Source organism: Apaloderma vittatum, unplaced genomic scaffold (assembly GCF_000703405.1).
Source record: "Apaloderma vittatum isolate BGI_N311 unplaced genomic scaffold, ASM70340v1 scaffold43752, whole genome shotgun sequence".
Taxonomy (NCBI): domain Eukaryota; kingdom Metazoa; phylum Chordata; class Aves; order Trogoniformes; family Trogonidae; genus Apaloderma; species Apaloderma vittatum.
The window spans coordinates 15,028-38,215 of record NW_009703889.1 but is presented as its reverse complement, the minus strand read 5'-3'; the positions used below and the strand labels follow the sequence as shown (position 1 = coordinate 38,215).

The 23,188-nt window shown below is 42.9% G+C and overlaps 1 protein-coding gene across 2 annotated transcripts; it reads left to right on the top strand.

Moving 5' to 3' along the window:
- Positions 1 to 10,813: 10,813 nt before the first annotated feature.
- Positions 10,814 to 22,494, top strand: TBC1D24 (TBC1 domain family, member 24). Of its 2 annotated transcripts, XM_009864789.1 has the most exons (7): positions 10,814 to 11,842; positions 13,625 to 13,642; positions 17,809 to 17,967; positions 18,850 to 18,913; positions 20,831 to 20,926; positions 21,326 to 21,560; positions 22,257 to 22,494. In XM_009864789.1, exons 1-7 carry the CDS (start codon positions 10,884 to 10,886, stop codon positions 22,409 to 22,411), a joined length of 1,686 nt encoding a protein of 561 aa, XP_009863091.1. In that variant the 5' UTR covers positions 10,814 to 10,883; the 3' UTR covers positions 22,412 to 22,494. The 2 variants fall into 2 exon arrangements, with proteins under 2 accessions (XP_009863091.1, XP_009863092.1); XM_009864790.1 differs by lacking the exon at positions 13,625 to 13,642.
- The last annotated feature ends 694 nt before the right edge of the window (positions 22,495 to 23,188 follow it).

The following is a 23,188-nucleotide window of genomic DNA, read 5'->3' as shown; positions in this document are numbered from 1 at the left end:
CCCGGCGGTTTGTGTCCCTGGGAAGAGCTCTCTGCCCCCAAAAGCTCGTGTTCTGCAGCCTCCTCCTTGAACATTTTAAAATTTCCTGTCACAACAGTAAAATTTCGTTTGGGGTTTATTTTCGTGTTGGTCTTTGTCTGAGCACTGCTCTCTGTCACATATATCTGTGTGTGTGTATATCTGTCTTTTTAACAGTTGGACTTGATGATCTTAAAAATCTTTTCCAACCAGAATGATTCCATGATTCCCTGTATATATAATATATATGTCTGTATATCTATATCCATCATTCACTGTCTATACATCTATATGTCTGTATATCTATAGCACGTCCTTAAGTGAACAATTGCAGCTGGGGCTGGCAGAACATTACCCAGGTAAATGCAGATTTAGGTACCTGCTGTTTTTATATTAAAACCTTTCCAGTTTTTGTCGGATTCCTACAGGAGGCTGGAGCATCTGGCTTTTCTGGCTCACGGGAAATCCCAGTAGGATTGTCAGAGCATCCAGGAATTACCCAGAAATGACATGGATCACATCTGGGGCTCTGCGTTACCAGAAAAAGGGAATTCCCTGTGGCTGGATTTTCCTCCTCTGTGGAATCACTAGACCATGTTGCAAAAGCCTTATCTCCGAGATAGTTACTTTGCAGGCACAGCAATGATACCTCGAATCCAAGGACTCCAGCAACATTTTGTTATCTCCCTGTTGCTTCCAAGCAATACATGATACTTAGGTCTCCTTTGTAATTTGCAGAATGCCTGTGGATAGGATTGCACAATAATTAGCTGTTGGGAATCTTTGTACCGAGTGTCTTTTCTGTCATTAATATTTGAAAGTTTGCAGGTGTTCCTGGAGCTAGAATTTGAACGCAAGGGAAAGCAGCTTTCTGCTTCTCTTTTTTTTTGCTGTTAATAATTAAATGCTGCTAAGTAAGTGTTTTTAACAGGCTGCCTGTGGACCTGGCACATATTTAAGCACCTCTGCTCTTCCCTGCTCTCTCCTTTTATTGCAATATTTGTTTTCTCCCCTTGGTTGTCTTTGTTACTTCTTTCTGTTAATTTGAAATCTTGAAAGAGCCTCCTTCCTCTCATCAACCTTGTCATCTGGGAAAAAAAAAAAAAAAGAAAAACAACCCCAACTATTCCTGCACTAAAATTATCCTTGTCCATAAAATTAAGGCATGCAAGTAAGCAAAGCAGACCAGTCCACGCTGCACATATGTCTCGCCATCTTCGACACCAAGGTTATTGCCATCTGATAATAATACCCTGGCGTTTGTTTAGATTGTAAGTGCCTTTACTTAGGTGCTGAAGCTGGACAGAGGTAGTGACAGGCAAATTATTGGCAACAGACCGTGAATTTAGTCCTTGCTGTTCTAGCTCTTCAGGATACACCCTGCCCTGCCTGTTAGGTTGAAGGGGCTGTTAGAAGTGCTTGTACTGAGCATGTGGAGTGCTCAGAAACAGCGAGATTGCCTGTTAACACACAAAATATAAATGCCAAGTTAATGTTCTGAAGGGAAAAAAGCCATTTGTATTCCATCTATACGTAGCCTTTAATTGTGGCTGAGAACTAAAATTCCTTGTAAATGCCCACTTATTTAGGGAGACTTAGTCGTCCGGTTTAGTTGCGATGTTCTGCTACATTTGCATTGGGTGTGATTTGAGGGGGTGGTGACAGTGGAGTCTGTCTAAATTATGCTAGTCTTTAGTAATTTAGTCCTTTTGTACCTGACCAGGCAGTCACCCTTTCCTATAAAAATAGATCTAATTGCACTCTATTAATGTGTTTGGAGTCCGTGTGTGTCAGTGGCAGTACCGACTGGAGGTGCCCAGCTGTAGAATCAACTCTTAAATTCCTGTAATATTTTAGATTCTTTTAAATTCATAGTAATATGTGAAAGTGCTTGTATCTGTGGTGTTCACACCTAATAGGCTTTACTGTGTGTCATTTGTTCTTCACTTGCTTGAACTTCTAAAGTTAGAGGGTGGTTATGTGAGCTTTCAGACGTGTTGCAAAAGATCACGTGTTGTTGATTCCCCCTGTCTCAGAGAAAAGACTCAAATCATGTCTGGATTCATGCCCGTGTCTCTATTAGTGAGCATGCTTAATTTTGCTTGCAGCTGCAATAGTTGTCACTGGCATAGCCGTACCAACACTGGATTGGGTTTTTTTAGATTTTTCAGGAGAAAACAATTTGAAGGAGAAATAACTTGTATGCAGAGTTGTTGCAGTGATTGTATTTTGCAGGAAACTAGAACTGAGTTAATACCGTTCATTTGAAATGAAGAATTGGATTAATTCAAACTTTTCTACAGAATAGGACAAGGGCCTGGTATATCAACGCTCAGCAAGTCACCTGACCTAAACCCCTTCAGAATATAGTTATTTTTGTTTTAGAACTGGGGATCTAAATACTGCAAGCTGCAGAACTGGTATTTTAAAATCATTTACCTGTGCAGCAAATGCAAGTTCGTGCAAGGAAGAGAGAGATGCTTTCTGGAGATTGTTTGTTAAATGTCATTTAGCTGCTCTTCTGTTGTGGGGACATTTGTCACCTTATCCTCTGTACCACGATTGCAAGTATGAAGGTTGGAAGCTGTGCAGTAGTGCAGGCAGATACCTTTTTTTTTTGTTTCTTTTTTAAAGGTGTGAAGATCAGTGGTGCACTTGATGCACATGGATGTTGCCCAATGCATTGTTTAATTCAAAGTCTTAATTTTTTTTCTTCCCACCAAGAGGCCCAGCAGAAGAGAGTAATTTCTAGGAAGATCTATTCAAAGTCAAGTTCTGAGGTAAGGATTAATAAAAGCACTTCAGTCTGGGGAGTGGGCAAGTATTTGGGTTTTTTTTGCTAATATCTTCACTGTATACAGAGAATGTTGGGTCTTATACTCCAGCTCCATGCGGAGACAAGATTTCTGCTTCCTGCTTTACATTTCACTATGCCTGGGGAGCCCTCTCCTCCAGCTGAAAGACTTTGAATCTGTTGGCCAGTGCAGCAACACTTGCCAGAGGAGCAGGCTTGTCAGGTGCGTTAAATCCCTTTAGGTTTACAGAGAACACACACGTGGATAAAGAACACCATCAACAGCAAATATATCCTGTGCTCTGGCTCTTTAACTGTCTTAATAACCTTCTAATGAGGTTGTTTTTTCCCCTCTAGCAAGACTGGAGATTAGCAATATTTGCTAATAGTAATATTATAAACTCAGCAGCTGATCTGCTGTCCTTTAGTTATAAAATCACAATCAAAATAATGCAGGACTAGTTTGGGATCCTACGTTGATGAGTTTTTCATTTTGAAGTGCTCTTTCTGTATGTTTGCTGCTGCAGAGAAGGTGTTTGTTGCTACTCTCTGACCTTCAGTAGAGCACGACTTTGGAAAGACTACAGAAATAAGTATAAAAATGAAGCAATATATTGTTGAAGTTGCCTGAAATGCAGCTGCTGGCATTCTGCGTGAGATCAGGTCCTCCTTTAATTGTAAAGTGTCTCTGGAATTGGCTGGGTGTTGGTGTCTGAACTATCTCTTCTATGTAGGATATTCTACCCTTTGTTTCAGGGAAGGGGTGATCCATTAGCAGGAATACCAGGTTACTGCACCTTTTCTTCTGAGCCGTCGTGGAGGGAAAAAGGGGAAAATATGTAGGGTTTTGCAGAGCTGGAAGAAAATAAATTCTGTATGAAATGACAGCTTTAACTTTGTCCTTTGTATACGCTCCTCTTACTGTAAATTGGCTTTTTTTTTCCAAGAGGAAACTTGTATACCCTTAGCACTTAGTGCAGAGAGTAGTGAAACAGGCTGAGATGATAAGGTTTTCCTGCCCTGTTTTTAACTGCCATCTGAAATTACGGGATTAACTGCCAGCTGAAATTACGGGATTAACTGCCAGCTGAAATTACGGGATTAACTGCCAGCTGAAATTACGGGAACATGGAACTTCCCCAGAATGCACAAGATGTAGTGATAACCACTGGTGTGAGGGGAGCTGAATTCCCTGTTTGCTCACTCCAGGGGTGCACACCGCGATTTCCACAGGCTTGCTCAGGGAGTAAGGACTTGTGTGCTCGATTAGGCCGGGTTTACTGGTTCATCCGCCCATTTCCTGATATAGGCATCCCCTAAGTTCTCCAGCATGGCCAGATTAAGGCTCTGTGTATTCATGTATCACACTGGGAGTTTTAAAATCACTATAGATGTGAGGAATTTAATTGCCAGAAGTATCCATGCTGATACTTGTTCTGCTTTGATTAAATAGTCTTTTTGGTTTGTTTTAAAGATGATTGTATTAACAAGATACAGGCTAAGACTATCTTGAGCTAGTTCTGCTCGTACATGAACCACAGTTGCTTCCCCACAGCCCAACAAGGGCTCCTAATTCCACCTGGCCCACCCTAGCAGTTGTATTGTTAAAACCTACATGGAAAGGAAGGATAAAACAACACAAAAATCGTTACAGTATGGTATAGATCAAGAATTGGGGAGTGCTGAAATTGTAGGAAGGTGTGTGGGGCTTTGTAACTGGTTAGACAACAGGAGGGACGTGGAGTTTTGTGCTCTTTAACTTCTGGATGGTTTTCTCGTACTAATAAATCCATAGACATCTCCCTTGTCCACAAAGTGCTTCTTGGCAAATGTCTCACTTAGTTACCAGGAAAGATCACACCTAAGGTTGTGTCTTCTGCTTGTAAAATCTATGTGTGTTTCCAGTCATGCTGTCAGCTGGACCTAAAGAAACTCTAAACACATGAGAAATAAAATGTGTAGAGAAGGTTTAGATAAGAGAAAAAGAAATAAATATGTGTTCAGCATAAACAAATGCAGACATCAGGTGGAAAAGGAAAACATTTCAAAGCGCAGGTGTCCAAAGGTATTTTTGCGCCGGTAAATATTTGTAGTGGAGAGAGATTGAGAGGTGACAGACGTCAAAGTGACAGGGAGCATTCAATGCAAGAGGGGGAAATGGATTGTTTTATTGCATATGGATTTACGACCATGTTGGAGCTTTTCTCTGTCGATTACGCTCCAGTTTTGGTTGTATGTAATAGACTGTACTGCCAAGTGGAGAAAGATATAAACTGAGGTGTTTAGGGGAACGTGAAATAAAAATAAGAAGTTGAAGCCTGGAGATCACGTGTTCAGTGTAGAATTTTTACCAGAGCCCAAGTTTGCTGTTTTAGGGAGACCTGTTTCTAGTTACTTCAGTTTTTGAAAGAAAGAGGAATAATTAGCACAGTGTGAGGGATTTTTTCATTCTGGAAATTTGGCAGAAACCAGAAGGAGAACGCAGTCAATGTAGTAGGAAAATTGTATTGATCTTTCTGCACTACTGTGACAGATTTTTTTTTTTAAATGGATCATTTTTAATCCATTGTGTAAAATAGTTTTTAAATGCAGAATTTTTTTGTTTTGGTGGGAAGGAAGATAGGAATTCTCCTCTCTTTAATTTTACTAGTTGTTCCTTGGTTTTTTTATGATGTAGGCCAGACAGAAAGCTCCTGATCTACGGCTTTGATAACATTTACCATCCAGTATCCTCTTACAATGCTCTGTTCTTCAGCTTTTTCCAGCCTTTGTGGAACTATTAACCATTTATTTTCTCTTCCCTTTTGTTTTTTTTTTTCAACGAGGGTGTTTTGGCTTTTTTCTCTGGACTTTTGTTTGGTTGTTGCATGTTTATTTTGCACCTCTGTGGTATTTTAGTGATTGGTGCAGCTCACAGGGTCGACAGGGACTGGGCTAAAAGAGCTTGTGTCGTCCCAGGGCAGGGATGGGAAGGAGAACATGCTGCTTTCTCTCAAAGTTCTTGCAGGTTCAAGGAATACAAAGTTTAAGCTACTGTGCTTTACCTGGCCAGCAGTCAGGAGTTTATTGCATGTCTGAACTTCAGACTGTAATAAAATTCACGATAGATTAATCACAGATCATTTAAAACCCCTGTTAAATAAGACAGTATAATTTCCCCAAGACCAAAATTGTGGGATGCTAGGATGAACCTTCTGTGGCTGTGCTTCGTATGTGGTGGTGACATCCCAAGAGAAATCATCTAGGTGCCTAAAGTGATTTGCCCCACTGTGTACTCTTATAGCAGGTCTTTACCAGTTGCTCAGGAAAGTGAGAAGTGCCAAAAGAATATCAGAAAAACAGCAGGGAGCAGCTAACTACTCCTCTCATGTTATTGGGAAACTAGTATTAGAACATTACCCAGAATTGTATTCCCGGCTTGTGCTGTAAACAGCGCCCAGGGCAAATCATAAAGAGATCGAACTGCATTTAACCTCGTTAAAGCAATCCATCAAACTCCGTGTACGCTCCTGGAAAGGGATCGTTGCTCCAGAATGCCTCGGCATGCTCCAAATTGCGAACTGGTCGCGTTCTGCTTGTCCTAGCGCTCAGCGGAGCATTTAATTTTGCCTCCAACATGTATATCTGCTGAAGCTTTGAAGGTGACAAAACATGCTTCTGATCATAGAATCATAGAACGGCCTGGGTTGGAAGGGACCTTAGAGATCATTTAATCCAACCTCCCTGTCCTGGGCAGGGACGCCACCTCTTGACTAGACCAGGCTCAAGGAGGTGTTTGAGGGGACAGCACTGTGGTGTGCAGTCGTGTTTCGAGATCCACGCAGCAGCGACACGGAGGTACGGTGCTGTAAGCCTTGCCTCCAGGAAAACTGCAGGAGAGAGAGTAGGCATCTGCTGCTTGTTTGCAGTTTTACCTGTCGTGCTGTGTTCTTCTGTCAGGTTCTTCAGTGCGTGAAGCAAACATCTGAGATGTGACTGAGTGTTCCTCAGGGATGGGAAATCAACTACTTCGGGGTTTGGGGTTTCATTTATCTCTTACTGGGATGCAGACTAATGACGAAGCAGTTCTCGTTATCTATTCCTGTGTCTATTGCATGGAGTAGTTTGATGAGGTTATGAAAGAGTAAGCCAGGCTACATCGCTACCCACTGGTATAAACAGCAAATTATAATTTGCATTTTTAGAAGTCTTCCTCATGTTTATTAAAAGCAATGTCAAGTTACGTAATCTCAGGTTTTCACCAAAGTTGCAGTTTATTTTGAAGAAGTTTAGGATGTAAATATTTCGCTGCTGCTGGACTTTGGATTTGAAAGAAATGTCCTCTGGATGAGCTTACTTGAGAAATTTCAGTTTACGAATTCCTGCATTTTGTTAAAGTTGGAGTGTTAAGTTTCCCCATAATGAAGGTAAGTCATAATTCAAATCTTCTCTTTTTTGTATTTTTAGACACTTTCATAGACTTTTTTCCTCACGGACAGTATTGGGGCTTGACTGTCACGCTTGGCCTTGCTGCTGCAGGTTTTACACAAATTCAGTGCAGTTTTCAGCTGTCTTCTGAAAGAAGCCCAAATGACAATAGGAAAAGAACTAAGGGAATGGAAAATGTGGCTAAATCATTCCTAAAAATGTGGTCACTGACTTGAAATCATGCCAGTTCCAGTTACCGTGGTTATTGCTTCGTTTTGAATCGTGATACTCACTTGCTTGCTTCGTTTAAACTTAACCTTGAAAAAATCTTTTTGCTGCTCTGCAGACATTTTTGGCGTATCTTCAAAATTTGTTTTTCTAGTTCTCTTTCTCACTTGTGTGAGTTTTGGTGTTTTGTGTTTTTTATATTGCGCTTAACTGAAGACCTCCTTTATAGACTAATAGATCTAACAATCTGAAAATTGCGTGGCAAAAGCTTTTTCTCCCAGTTCTGTTGTTTGGGGTAAATTCCTACTGTTTTGTAAAAGTCAGTCTGATTAGAAAGGATAATGACTGCTTCCACTTAAATAAGGTACGCATAACTTTCAAACCTGGTCGTTTTTACAAGTAATGTAAATTGTTTGCTGCTTTTTGCAGTCCCCTTATAATCTGTTCTAAGAGGCATTTGAAAGCATTTCAGTTCTGTGCGGTTCAGGTGCTGATCCATCCCATTGTCCCCATGTCCAGTTAGAGGATGCTTACCACAACGTGGTGCTAACTTCTCTGAAGTTACTTTTAGCAAGGAGAGAGGTTTGTTGCAATAAGGGATTACAAATGGGTCCCTCTTTAACCTGAGCTTTGTACAAATGCTTCATTCTGCAGTACTTTTTTTTCTCGTCTGCCTGTGTCTCACCCATTCTTTATGTGCAAAAGCCAGGTAGTTTAGGTGAACATGGGACTTTCTGACACTCTTATGCAGCCGTTCTCTATTTTGACTCCTTAACTAACACTGCAGCCCTTGTCCCTCCAAGCAGAGCAGTCTGTACTACCAGCTTGCTCCCTCATGCTAGGAGAGGCACGGAGGAGGCAGCCCCAGCCGACAAAGACAAGTCAGCTTTCCTCTCCTCTTCCTGCCTGCTCAAAGCTCTGATTGCCAGAAGAAAGAGAACTTGCCCAGAGGGAGGAAGGGAGTTTCTGAAGATGTGGGAGGAGGAGACGAAGGCTGGCTAAAATTTTCCTGAGATTTTTTAGGCTCTTCTCCTTTGGCAAGTAAATATTCCCCATTGGAGGCCTGCTGGCTTACAGTAGCTGCTGGCACTGTGTCAGGAGCTATGCACCATTACACTGAAGCTTGCTAATTCCGTTGGTTTTGCAAAGCACAGTTAAGAGCTGGTCATGCTCTGACAACCTTGCCAATGCCCATTTACTTTGCTGTCATTCTTTTTTCTTGTCACATCTAGAGCTTTGAAAAACATGAGCAGCCAAACCTGCTTGCAGACCCGGCAGATTTAGCCCAGCCCAAGTTTGTGTAAGTCCATGAGCTCAAATCAAAGGTTCTGGCAGTCTGACTTCCATCCTCCAGCCCTGGACCTTGGTGAGCTTGCCGAGGAGCACATATTCATCAAATTCCTTCATTTCTGGAATGGGCAGTAACTTCCAGAGGGAAAAATGACTGCTTGATGCAACCTCTAAATATGCCTATGTCTTTGAATGATAGAAAATAAGACGGAAAAGAGTACGGAGGAGGGAGAAGAAAGTTTGCAGGGAGAAGGACAGCTGGGATGTAACTCTGAGTATCTTAGAAGTTGTCTCGTATGGTAGACATTTTACTTAACTCTCCCTAACAGAAATATAAGCAGCTCCCAAGGGATGCTGGCAGGAGGAGGAAGCTGTTGCACAGTGGAGACTCCAGCAAGCAGGGGATAGTCACAGTTTCGATACTAAACTGTGAACAGAATGATTCATCTCCCCGTATTTTGATCAGTGCTAAACAGGATTACATTTCTCTTCTCCGCAAGGATTTCATTCTAGAGTTTGAATCAATGATAATGAGTTTCCCTGCAATTCTAGGTGGAGAATGACAGCAAAATGTTCACTTCCACAAAGCTGACGTCGACTCAGCGATGGACTGGTGTCCTACCGCTCCTGTCTTTGCATATCCTGAAGACATGCTCTCAGCTCACACCGAGAGGAATCGTTTCCGAACATCGTAAGATATCTTGCTGTTAGGTCAGGACAGTGCGTTGCCTCCTTTAATTACAGTCTGAGAATTAGTTTCAGACGTGGAAGAATACACCAAAAAGAAATGGTGAGCATGTCTATATTGCTCTTACGTTGTACAAAGATGACTCAAGGACTCTTATTTTTATTTAAAGAAAACATATAATTAGGTATTTGGTAGAGGAGAGCCATCCAAAAGCCTTCTCTGAAAAGCTCCCATGTGTTGCTTTAAAAAGAGGAGTTAAATTTTGGAGTTTCAGCATGTGATTCCAAAATATGCAGATTAATACTTATTTAGAATCTAAAACTCTCTGAATTAAGCATGTGGCTTCCCAAGCTACTGCTCATTGTTTGTGAGGCAGAACGTTAGCTTTATTTTCCTATACTAAAGTAGGGAGGCTGAATTCTTTTGATGGTGTATCTTCCTTATGAGCTTCCAGTCATTTTAATGCACCTGCCTTACAAAAGACCGCGCTGCCACATGTCAGGTTCCACACGTTCTCCAGTGCGTTGACACAAAAATGACTGAGAGTTTGTTGGAAGCTTTTCAGTAACCACTTTTGTTGATACGACCTTGTTACATAATACCTTAATTGTACAAAGCACTTTCATAGGCCTGATGCATTTTATACTGGAGGGCAGAGCCTGATTTTTCAACCCCTGGTGCTCTTGCAGTGGATTCGAATGTGGGGTTTTTTTAAGAACCTCCTGCTGTTGCTGGTGGTGGTAGCAGCAGGCCCTCTAGAGGGTGATCTGGTCATAGAAGTGTTAGCAAGGACCAGAAGCCCAGTGCAGTGCTCCAGGGGATTCACGAAGCTATTTCAAGCCGATCTGAGTGCGCAGCACTGCAGCCAGAAGAGGTGGCTCTGTCCTGCGCTCATCCTCGTTCTGGCACTCATCGGGCTGCTCGTCTTGTTTATCCACTGCAAAAGAAAAGTTGTTCCAGGTTAACAAGGTAGTGTCAGTGACTTGTAGTATAATAACAGTTACTTCCCCAGAGCATTAGGAAGAGAGTTTGTAAGATGATCAGACTTCACAATGTGTATTTCTGAAGTGGACGACTTCTCTAGAGTTAGTAAAGTTCTATGCCTTGTCTTGAACCTCCGGTTCGGGAGGTTAACTTCCTCTGGAGGTGTCCTCAGAATTAACCTCTCGATGGCCACTGATGAATTACTTCAGTGTGAGTTATTGACAGAATAGAAGTAAAGCTTGGCCTGGGAATAAAAAGGCGTGGATCTTTAACTTTCTTTGCTTTAGAAAACAGTTTTGGCATTGCAGGAACAAGTTGAATGTCCCTGTGTGTTAGTAAAGAACATGTGAGATGACCTGTGACTGAAACTTCTGGGTTTTTTACTTTTGCTTTTGCAGGAAAAGCTGCAAGCCAGTTAATGACCAAATAAGGTCTCCATTCTCATGACTGATATGCTGTGCTTCTCCTGGAGCCATGGATGAGTACAGCCGCTTTGTGGATTGGGACAAAATGGATGTTACTGCCCAGAGCCAGGATGCGAAGGAGCTCACGTGCACGGAGTTCCAGGAGCTCAAGCAGCTGGCCCGGCAGGGCTACTGGGCCAAGAACCACTCTCTGAGAGCCAAAGTGTACCACAAACTGATCAGCAACATCCCATGCCGCACGGTGACCCCGGATGCGAACGTGTACCGGGACATTGTTGTGAAGATTGTCGGAAAACGGAGCAGTAGCTCCCTTCCGCTGCCAGAGTTTGTGGATAACAGCCTGGTGCCCACGTACTGCTTGAATGCCGAAGGCATCGGGGCGGTCAGGAAGATTATATTGTGCATCGCAAACCAGTTCCCAGACATATCGTTTTGCCCGGCGCTGCCTTCTGTGATAGCTCTGCTCCTCCACTACAGCAAAGACGAGGCGGAGTGCTTTGAGCAGGTTTGTCGCATCCTGGCTTGCAACGACCCCTCGAAGCGGCTCATCGATCAGACCTTCTTGGCTTTTGAGTCCTCCTGCATGACCTTCGGTGACCTGGTCAACAAGTACTGTCAGGCAGCCCATAAGCTGATGGTGGCGGTGTCCGAGGACGTGCTGGAGGTTTATTCCGACTGGCAACGGTGGCTCTTCGGCGAACTGCCCATGGCGTACGTCGCGCGGGTCTTTGACGTGTTTCTGGTGGAGGGCTACAAAGTTCTGTACCGCGTTGCGCTGGCTCTCCTGAAGTTTTTTCACAAAGTCCGGCATGGGCAGCCCATGGAGTCCGACAGCGTGCAGCAGGACATCCGAGCTTTCGTGAGAGACATCGCCAAGTCGGTGTCTCCCGAGAGGCTTCTGGAAAAAGCCTTCGCGATCCGCCTTTTCTCACGGAAGGAGATCCAGCTTCTGCAGATGGCCAACGAGAAGGCTCTGCAGCAGAAAGGCATCACGGTCAAACAGAAAAGGTAGAGCTCTCGCAACGGGTGCTGAGCCGGTAGCATAACTGAAATGTTAGTGGTACGAAAGAAACGAAGCGGTTTCTCATCACTCACTCAGCAATGAATTTATAGTTTTTTACAGGTACATATTTAATTGCAAATACTGCATCTCAAAAGAGTCTTTCGCGAGTTGTTTTTAAACTAAAAGGTGTTTTAGGAAAACTGGCAAAAGCACTGATTAATTACTCGGAAGGAAAGCATCCAAACAGATGTGAAAATTACTTCTTAAATATGAGATTATTTGTGTAAAATTTCAATTTCATGCTACCCAGTACTGTGAATTCAGCAGTTTATTTAGTGTCAACAAGCAAATGCTGTCCCAGCTGGAAAACATTTTGCTCAGCCCGAGGAGTTACTTTAACAGAGCAAAGCAGAAAAAAGTCTTATTTATAGGCTACTTCTAAAATTAGTTTGACTGCAAGCCTCCTGAAAGTCAGGACTATAATAATTGTAGATAGGGAGTTGACCTTTTTTGTGACAGGTCCGTGCAGTATTAGAAATAACAATTTCAAAAGAACCATGGTAGAGAAGAGTGAGGATACTGGTCCAAATGATGAAATCACAGTTTCTTTGCAGAAATGAGGGGAGGAAAAACCAGCTGTAAAACTAGTAAATGAAATCCTGCTCCAGTGTGATAGTAAAAGCCACAATAATAGAAATCTTAGCTGGAAAACCTCTGCATGTATATAGAAAGGGCAGCAATATATTAATCTAATCAAAATTAGCTTCTTGCTGAGTGCAAATGTATGTGCAAGTCAGTACCGGTGTTGTAGACACGTTCTGTTTCTCCTAAGGCTGCCTGTGACTGCAGAAAACTTCTCCCAAACACTTCTGGAAATCTTAAGTTTTAAGCGTCGGACAGTTTTATCTCCTGACCGCTGAAGGGAGGAGCAGCTTCTAGAAGTCTACTGGGGTCAGCAAGTGTGATAACTTAGAACTTGGACATCTAGAGAGACAATCTTTCAGATTTTCTCTAAATCTGCAAAAATCGTCAGCCACTGACAAGTTAGGAACTTACAGCCAATTCTGTTGCTGAGATAATTACAGCAGTTGTGAACAGAAGCCATTCCATGGGATTGAGATCTATACCTAGCAGGTTTCAGCCTGTAAAATAACATAAACTGTTAGCTGAACCTCTTTTGTGTGCCCCAAATACATGTGAAGTGCCTCCAGGCTTTTCCAGCAGTTTGTTTTTGCACTCGCAGTTCGGTTTACAATTAGCTTGTGCTTTATTTCACTCGTATCTTGGAGGAGACTGGTGAGTCTCAAATATTTCAAGGCCTTTAGCTGCTGGAACATCACGTCGGATAGAGTTCAGAGCATTGCTTTTGGGACTCGTAACCAGAAGTAATAACTCTTTCGATGTGTATCTTTTTTCATTGTACTGAAGTTTGGTAGAGTTGCGATATCCTTTCTGAATATATTCTTCAGCAACAGAATGAGAGCTTTAAAATAAAAATGAAAAAACAGAACCAAAAACTCAGCCAAGCACAAAAGCCCTGGAAGCTCCTGCTGTGTGAGACATAAAAACAAGGGAAGATTTTAACTTATCTGCTTGTTTGTCTGGTTTTTTTCATTCTTGGGTGATTCAAATCAAACCTGACTTTGTTTTTCTCCAGGCTCCTTTCACTCACTTTGCTGTGGATGTATGAAATCACTGATCTCTTCTGTCTTTTTTTTTTTTTGTCTTTCTCCTTACACGTTTTCCTTCTGTCAATTCCATACCCACTGCACCCCTCCTGTTTGCAGTCTTGCAACTCCCAAAAGGTAGGTTACAACACTTGAATCTTCAAGCTTTGCTCGTTTTCATCTGTCTTTGGCCAGTTGTTGTTTTCCCGCTGAGGAGGCTGTCATTTTTGCTGATGCTGGGGCCAGAGAAGCAGGGCAGGGATGGCAGCATGCGGGACACCTCTTCAGTTCGCTCGTGCAAAGTTAGCTCAGAGCACCTGCAAAGCCATGAGATCAGGGATCGTGGGCTCTGTACAGAGATACAAGCTTGTGTTTTCCAGAATTCAAGGAGTAATTTTAACAGTAAGTCCTTTCTGTACCGGAAGAGGTGTTGTTTCGGAGGCTTTTTTTTTTTAAAACAGCTCAAGTCTTCAGAACCGTTGTCCCACATCCAAAACCAGTGTATGTTGTTGCAACAGATGTGAGGCATACTCAAGCTTATTTTCTTCTTCACTAGCTTCCTGCGGTTAATTAGGAAAATGTTGGACTGAACCCAACTTGGCACGCTCCTGAAAGTGGCTTGTCCCTATTCATACTCGATTATATTTATTTTTTTAAGTAGGTAGGGTTTTTTTTTTAGAGGCAAGAGGACAAGACTATTTTCCTGTGTCGAGAAGGTCAGAGTTACTCAGCCATACAGCATTAATAGTTAATGAAGTCATTCATCACAGCTTGGCCTGAAAAACAAATCGTAAAGAACAAACTCCAGTGGATTGTGATACCTGATAAGCAGAGAATTTGGAAAGGAGAAAGGCTGCCCTGTGAGTATTAAATACCACAGAGACCTGGGTTTAAATTAATGCCTTTGAGAATCTTCTGGCCTTGTTGCAGGTGCCCCGAGTTAACTTTAGTGAGTGATTCACACTAACAATTGTACTAATGTATAAATAGAAATTGGAATTAACTTCCTCATGTTTTCGTGTTTGAAAGGACACCTTCAGAAGCCTTACGAAAGCATGTTTCATATCCTATCCCGTGTGTTGAGGATTTTACCTCCAGCGGATCAGCAGGCTGTTCAGCCCAGCCAAGCAAATCTTCACCATCCTCATATTATTATTTCATCGTAGTTACCAGGCTCTGAAAGCAGCAGAAACCCTCAATTTCTACTAAGAAGCACCCAGTTTGGGTTGGAGGGGACTTAGGTCGATGCAGGGTGTCTGTTGACACTAGTTTCAAGACAGGATTAGATTTCAGGCTTATACACCACGTTCGGCTTCATTGCCATTTCTGACCTACAAACAACGTATCGCCTCTGCCACGTGTTCGTGCCCTAACTGAAATTGTAAGAGGTTTGAAGATAATGCTGACTCTGTGCGATTTGACCCAAAACAGCAGAGTGGGATGGCTTTGTCTTCAGGAACTTCGAGTTCTCTGAAGCACATTGCATTAATGATACAGCCGTAAAAGCAACAGTCCTGCGAAAAGAGCTAAGAAGCCGCTTTATTAAGCGTTTTAATTGTGCTACTGATCTAAATCTAATTTCCTTTGGGATAATAACAGTTGAACGTGTCTTTCCAACATCAGCAGTCAATGGAAAGTTGTCATGTTGATCCCAATAAGCCATCGTGAAGAATCGAGTAAAACGCTAATGCAGAGTAAAATCTTAATGAGTTACTTCAGTTCTAGTAGTAGATTTTAATGCAGTGCCAGTCCAAATTTAGCATGTTCTCTAACTGCAGGGGTTTTTTTAGCTGATAACTGTGAGAGTCCACACGTGTGGTGAAGGCTAAACTTAATTTTCATCTACCAACGTGAGTTAAAACACAGGGTTGTTTGGTGGGGGTTTTTTCTTAGCCAACCTGCCTGCAGTTTATTTTCACTCTTTTATTACTTTGAAAAGCAACTGCCAGCCTGCAGTTGGTGATTTTCAGTGTCATTAGAGAAACACTGCCCAAAATGAGAGGGTGCATGCAAGTTAGATGCTTGTAATTTTATTTACAATTTTCTGAAACCCCTCCAAAAATTAAAAAACCTTTTTATTAGGCAGGACGGGGTTTGGTGTATTGACGTGTGACGTGAAATTGAAAACGTTTTGCCATGACGTTCCCGGGGCGGGAGCGACATGCCTGCGGTGGTTTCGCATGGCCAGTACAGTGGTAAATGCTTTCTAGTGAATGGGAAAGATCTGTTTGTGAAGATGATACTCTCGCTACAAGTTGGAGGAAAGTGACGAGTTACTCCGAATTCTGCTGAGCACAGACTTCGAACTAGCTCTGGGAAGGAAAGACTTTAAAGCAGCAGTTTGCAGTAGCCAGGAGTAGGAACAGAGGCAAAACAAAAAAGGTACGCTGAGGTCAAGAGCCTTTCAGGAACAAGTACTTAAGTGTAGTTGCCCAAACAAGTCGCACAAGTGTGAAAAATGTACAGACCAAGCGTACAAATAACTGTGAGGCTTGCTCATTTAAGGTTTAGTAAGTGTAAAGCTGGTCTGGTATTTGCTATGAACTCTTAGCCTGTTTATGATCATTACATTTCCCGCAGAAATTCACTTTCATAAACTAGTTGAATGCCCTGAATATTTTTTTAATTCCTTGAATTCAAGAAAACTTTAATTTCTGATGATCTGAAACCAAGGCTTGCTTTCTCAGCTCTGCTCCATAGTGCCACCGATCTTGAGCTGCAGACCAGAGAGGGCCAGGAGGGCTGAGACCTGAAGGAAGATGCTGAAGATGTGGGTCCAAGTCTTGACACGTACTTTGCTCCAGTTGATCTCTCCTGTGCCTCAGTTTCTTGTGTTTAAAAGCACAGATCATGCCATAATCAGTGACAGTGAAAGTTTTAAAACCCATTAATAGATGCAGCTTAAATAGGTGTCTGTGTAAGTTCCTTACCCGTTAAATAATGTGGGGTAGCAATGGAAGTAGTCATTTGGTTTGTTTTGCTGGACGAAGCAGTAATTTCCTACTTTTTTACTTTTTAAACTTACCTAAGGAATCACTTCATTAGAAGTGCTGACACCAAGGCAGTGACAGTAAATTTCCAAAAGCATCTTCTGAAGTCTCCAAGTAAGCATTGCCCTGAAGTACAGTGCAAATGCTGCAAGAAAAATAATAAAAATATATCATTTGTGCAGTTTAGGGAGTGAGCTACACTGTTCAGATATGTACAGACATGCAGGTCCTCTTTATATTCCATGAAACTAGGAGGAACGAAATGTGTAATTGTCAAAAAAAACCAACCAACCAAAAAAAAACCAAACCAAACAGAAACCCCAAACTGCCAGATACTGGTGAATACTTGCAACTGAACCCTTGCATGCAGCGCAAACTACCTAAAGCTTCATTTAACTAATGATGACCCAGTAATCTCTTGTCTCATGTAAGTTCCTCTGTCACTTCCACCTTGTACTTGGCTGTCACTGTTGCATTTTAAAAGTCTTTAACATCAGCCATGGATGCAGTAACGCTCATTTAATCCCCGGGCTCTGAGTCTGTGCTTATTTTGTCTGAGAAATGAAGGCTGGTTAATCACCATCCCGTTACTATCATCATCATTAGTATCATCTCATGTTTAAAAGCTGTGAATCGGTTCTTATGCTTGTCTCAGACCCCCGGGGTGGGGGGGAGGTTGCTTTCCAATGTGTCAGGCGTTGCTTCATGTTTTCGGGCTCCGTCTGTAACCACGAGCCTGGGAAACCTCCCCAGTTCTTAATGAAGTCGAGGCTGTTGGTAACGGCACATTTCCAAGAGGTGGACCTTTCCAAGACCTTCACGTATTTGCCCTGCATTAGAACCATTCAGCCTGGTAATGCCTCGATTTCTGAGGGTTTTAGGAGTTCTCTTAATTCTATGATACAGATGAGACTTCAGAGGAGGAAGAAGTAGTGCCTCTGCCTTCCAGATCTGGGCTGTTTCTTTAGGGATTCTGTTCTCTGTGCTTAAATACTAGTGCCAGTGAGACTTGTCTCAAACAGACAAATGTAATTTGATCTTTTTAAGGTCATAGTTGTCCCAGCTGGCTCACCATGATGTCCTCTGTAGATAAAGATGTGGGCCACAGCTTCCATGCAGAGGAATTGCTCCAAGTACTTCAGTAAGGCCAGATCACACGTCTCGAGGATTCTGTTGAACTAAGGCTTGGCCTCCTAATCCCGTTGAACGATAGCATCTCTAGTGTTGAGCTGTCTTTGTGCCCTACCAAGCAGTAATCTGAACCTTTTGTTGCTAAACTGCTGTTACTCAAGGGTTTTGTGTTGTATTCCTCAGGCAGAATGTGCACTTAGCGGTTCATGCAGAAAACTTCAAGTCTGAAATTGTCAGCGTCAAAGAAATGCGAGATATCTGGTCGTGGATCCCAGAGCGATTTGCACTTTGCCAGCCCCTCTTGCTTTTCACCACTTTGGAACACGGTTGTAGCCTGAGCAGGTAAGAAAAACCTTCCCCGCTCTTACCTGCTGCAGGGCAAAAAGAAAAAGAGCAACTGGTGTGCTGGGTTGGCCAAAAGGCCATGCCTAGTCAGAACTTGATTGAAGGAGTATTATTAGCAGCGGGATGTATATGTGACAAATTCCCATCAGCTACAGCATTAGATTAGGTTATTTCACGTGTCAGAACGTGGCAAGCTATTTTGAACTATTCAAGACAAAGTTAGAGAAGTCAAACTTTTATCGGTTCATGCCAGTCTGAGGCTGGTTTGTTCCGCACTGGTTTAGCTCAGCGGCTGCTCTTTTGGTAGGTAACCACATTCAAACTGATCCGAAGAATAAGGTAACTGGAAACCAGAGATTCCCCTACGTATGTTATGTTTAAAGTGAGATAAACTAGATAGGAGTTCTCCTTGCACTTGACGTAGAAGACTCATCCTGTAGCTTCTAAGAATGCCTTTGACATCTGGAATTGAGGTACTGAGGTGGAGAGCGATCTGCTGTCCCAGCCTCGTGTGCCAAAGAGGAAAACAAGAGAACACATCACAGTTATCTTCTGTGAAAACCTAAAGCTCTTCCAACACAGCTTTCGGGCCTCAGGACACGACTTCTCTAGGTTGTCTAAAATCAGAATGCTGTAAAATGCCGCTGTTGTGATAGGTAATCTTCCAGCTGTTCTGCAGAGGCATCAACAGCTGTAGAGAGAAGTGAGTGCAGAATAATTGGTTAGTTACAGTGGGCTGCAGAAAGCATTTGCAGGAACACGCATAGTCCTCGACCATCTTTTTTAGCCGTGCCCTCAGTCGGAGGAGAAGGTGGTGCCTGAGGAGGTGTTTAAGGAGGGAAAGAATTAGCGCTCATTTCTGTGTGCTCTGCGCTTCAGGTTCTATTCTCACAGCGAGGGGCACGAACCAACTCTTCTCCTCATCAAGACCACAGCGAAAGAGGTGAGTGAGGTGAAAGGCAACCGATTCAGTTAGCATTTGGTTATGTAATGCTGTGTTGCAACACACAACTGTTTGTAATAAAATGAAGAGCAAGGGACCTGAAATTGCTCGAGGTTTGGGTTGGGGCTTTTTTTAACAATGCATGCTTTAAATGGTTCCATTTGTTGATCGTGGGACTGTGCATTCTTGGGTAAATCTGGTAAAGTAGGTCTTGGTCAGCTGTTCTTCTGAGTAGTGTGGGATGATGGATGAGAGTAACTCACTGAGCTCTTGGACAGACCCTTAACTGCAGAATTGGAGGGAGAGGCTGGGGAATTGTGTTAAGAAACTCATGATTCATAGGATATAATTTCATTTTCTCCAGAATGTGAGGCGAGGAAGCGGCAGAATTTTAAGTGGCATGAATAATATCAGGCTACATAATGTGGGAACAAAAGCTTTAACTTCATTGTCTTACTGTTTGAGGAGGGAAAAATAATAAAACAAGCAAGCTCTGAGAACCGGAGGGGGAGCGCACAGGTGCCTTATCTAATGAGTACTGATTCTCTGCCCCACTGTGTGGGATGATACTGGACAACGTAATGTAAAACCAGAAACATCAGCTTCATCTCATGCTTGTTTGAAAAAAAAATTAATGCATAAAAGCAGAAAGCTCCCCAGAACCTCTGAAGGAGGGCCCACAGATGCTTCCTGCCACGAGTGTTGGTTGTCTGTGCTGCTGTGCGTGACTTGTAAATACTCAGTGTAGAATGCTGAGCTTTTATTGCAGCCTGTGGGCTTTTATTTATTTGTTATTTTGCTCCTTGCCCTGGAGCATGTCAGAAGTCTAGCTTTGATGCTGGTTTTTATAGTATAGTTCATGTTTTAACCCTCAAAAAAAAATAAAAAAGATAGTCCAAACAAAGAAGTACAAGAAAAGTATGTTTTGGGGTTTTTTTTATTGGTTGTGGGTTGTGGTTTTTTGCCAGGAATTATGTTCATCCTTTATTCATATATCTATAGTTACATTTTAGAAAGAAGAAAATTTGCCTTCTGGTTTTCTGGCTCTCGTATACTTCAGGCATATCCGATCAAACAGAGTTCTGCACCATCTTTTTGTTTATGCACACGATTTATTTAAATTTTAAAAAGCCCTGTCCTTCAGTAATTTTGTCCTAGGAGCTCTGCATATACTGCTGGCCAAGGCTAGACAGCAAATGTACCTCAGAACAATTCTGTTTAACCATTGTTTTGGCGGGGAAAAAAATCACACAGTTGCTTTCATCCCATTCTTAGAGCTTCATTGTTTGGTCTGCGTCCGCTTGGCAGCGCCGCTTATTGCTGGTAGCAAGAAATTTTTCTACTGCAAACAAAAGACTCCCCAGAAAAGCTCAGCCCTTGAAGGCGATGTTTGGCTTTATTGGAAACCAGTGACCCCCGCGCTGTTTGAATGTTCTGCTTCAGATATCGGAGCAAATTCAGCGCTGGCTGAGCTGATTTCAGCCTCCAGTTTGAAACTGAGAAAGCCGCCAAAACTCCTTGTTCACAACCAGCAAATGTTCGGGAGGAACTGCTCATGCTGTAGGTTGTGACAGTACTGGTGCTTTGGATGCCAAAATGTAAAAGTGCTTCACAAGCTTGGAGTGATTTTGTGGTTTGGTACCTGATATTGTCTTGGAACATTTCTCCTTTAAGGCCTCAGAGATGTGAAATCATTTATGAAACTCTTAGGATTTAAGGGTACCCACCGGTGGATTAAAACAGTTTAGATCTGTATTTAGATATAAGTACTTAACGCTGCTTTAATCCACCAGTAGAGAGATTTTGAAAATCAAAGTAAACCAAAACCTTCAGTTCCGGGCTCTGCAATGCCAGCATGAACTGGTTTTACTTACTCTCTTCTTCACTGAAGCCTCCTGACCGTGCTGTTTGCACTAGGTCTGCGGTGCTTACCTCTCAACCGACTGGAGCGAGCGCCGGCGAGGAGGCAACAAGCTGAGTTTCTTTGGAACTGGGGAGTGCTTTGTATTTAGGGTGAGTAAAGTTCTTATTGTCACAAGACAGAACTGCTGTGCTGGTGTCAGTAGCTCTTCCTGCCACTCGAAGAGGCTGGGCTGTGTGCCCCCTGAGGTTATAAATCTACCCAGCTGTTAATGCGGAGGAGGAAATTTTTGCTTCTCGGTTTTGCGGTAACCCTTTTACGGAGTGTTTTCCTAAAGAATGTAATAAGGGAACTCGGAAAACACTGTGTTATTTCTTCAGTCACCTAAAAAGCGAAGATGTAAAGAGAGAAAATAACATCTGGCCTGAAAGGTGGTTTGAGCCTGTCTTTACCCTGGAGTCTGAGGGGCTTGAATGTTCTTTACCGTGCAGAGCTCTCCGCATGGCGAACATGCGCTAACCCACACTTTGCTCTTCTCCCCTGCTGTGCAGCTGCAGCCAGAAGTGGAACGCTACGAGTGGGTGATCATAAAACACCCAGAGCTGGCCACCGCTGGGACGGAGCCGGAAAATCACACCTCGCCAGCCTCCAGCACCCTCTCATCCGGTGGTGCCCCCTCAGACCCCTCGGATCGCCTCTCTCCCTTCTTAGCGGCTCGACACTTCAACTTGCCTTCCAAAACAGCCTCCATGTTCATGGCTGGCAGCAGCGAGTGCGTCATCATAGGTAAGTCGGTCTGACAGTTGGAGGTCCTGGTTGTCCTTTTCCCAAAAAGCTCTGCTTGAAGCTTCTTGGGTGAGCAGCGGACGTCATGATGTCCTCTGTGACACTGAGCATTGCCCTGTAAGCAAAAGGGGAATCTTCCTTTTTGTTTTCCTAACACATTTCTTTTTAAATTTATTTCACTTCGCTGCATTCTCTGTTAGCTTGGTGAATCTTGACTTGGACGCACAGATAATGAAAATGCTTTTAACTGTGGCATGTTTTTTGTAATGATTCAGAAGACTGAGCCAGAGCTGTTACTGATCTTCTTCTCCCAGCTTTGATTTTTGACTGCAAAAAGAATTCTTTGATTTTCTCTTTACTGGAGGGAAGATATGCTGTTGGTAGTTTCTGAGCACTGAAAAGCAAACCTTAACTGCAGGCATTTGAATCAGGCTTCTTGTTCTTACTGACTTGCATTACTGTTTGGGTTTTTTTGAATTTTGAAAAAAAATCATCCTATTCCAATGGTGGTGTTTGAGTCGTGCATTTGATCCTACTCTGTTACACCTGAAGACAACAAGCACACATTGCTCGAAGCTTTTAGTTGTTCCCATGAGAGTAGCACATTGGGTGTGGGGTTGTGGGGTTTTTTACACAGCAGTTTCCCCTGCTAAGAAATGGTGAAACACCCTCACACTTGGCTTTTTCTCTTCGCAGGAGGCGGCGATGGCCAGGCTCTTTACCTCGATGCAGATCTGAACCACGGCAGAACCAGCCACTGCAATACTTTCAATAATCAGCCGTTGTGCTCTGAAAGCTTCCAGATCTCTGTCCTGGAGGTGTGGGGCTTCAGGGACACGATGAATGGGTGATGTGCCCATCGTTAATCAATTAGTTTTTCACTTGCCCTAGGATTCCCAAGGCAAATTCTAATGCAGGAGCCAAGTTAGAACATGCTGTCCGCGGGTTTTTAGTAATTACAAAGTGGTGCACTTGAATGCAGGGCTTAGTTGTTTACTTTTATTTAAGACAAGTCAAGGTGAAGTAATGTAACTCCTTAGCTTTTTACCTCTAGAGATCTGGGTTCAGGTGCTGTTATTAGGTAAAAATGAAAATGTAATTATTCCAAACCAATCCTTAGTGGATGTGAGTCCATATTGGAGGATGGATTTGCAGTTTGGTGCACTTCCTCGAAGGCACGGAGCTGGCTGAGCGTGCTGCAGAGCCAGGGATATTGCATGTCTGCTCACAAGGAACACTGATGACCTCAGATCTGACATAGAGCAGTAGTTCTGCCTTACAACAAGCAGACATTGCGCAGACAAATCAGTACGATCTCCTGAGTGATTAAATCCCTCAATTCACACAAGAGCCGCGATTCCTAGCTATCCTTCTCCTTGTAGTTGAACCCTTGACACGTTCCAGTTGCATCTCTTTGAGGAGCCTGCCTCCGAGAACAGCGTCCAGACTGGACAATGATATCTCAAAGGCTTGATTTTGTTTACATTCCAATTCCATATCAGTATAATGATTTTCCACATGACTCGTGTCTCAGGCAGCTGAAAGCTGCGGCTTGCGTGCAGAGCTTGGAAACTTCCTTTGTCTTTCCTGGAAGCTGAAACGGAGCTTCAAACCTGAGAGTAACTGTG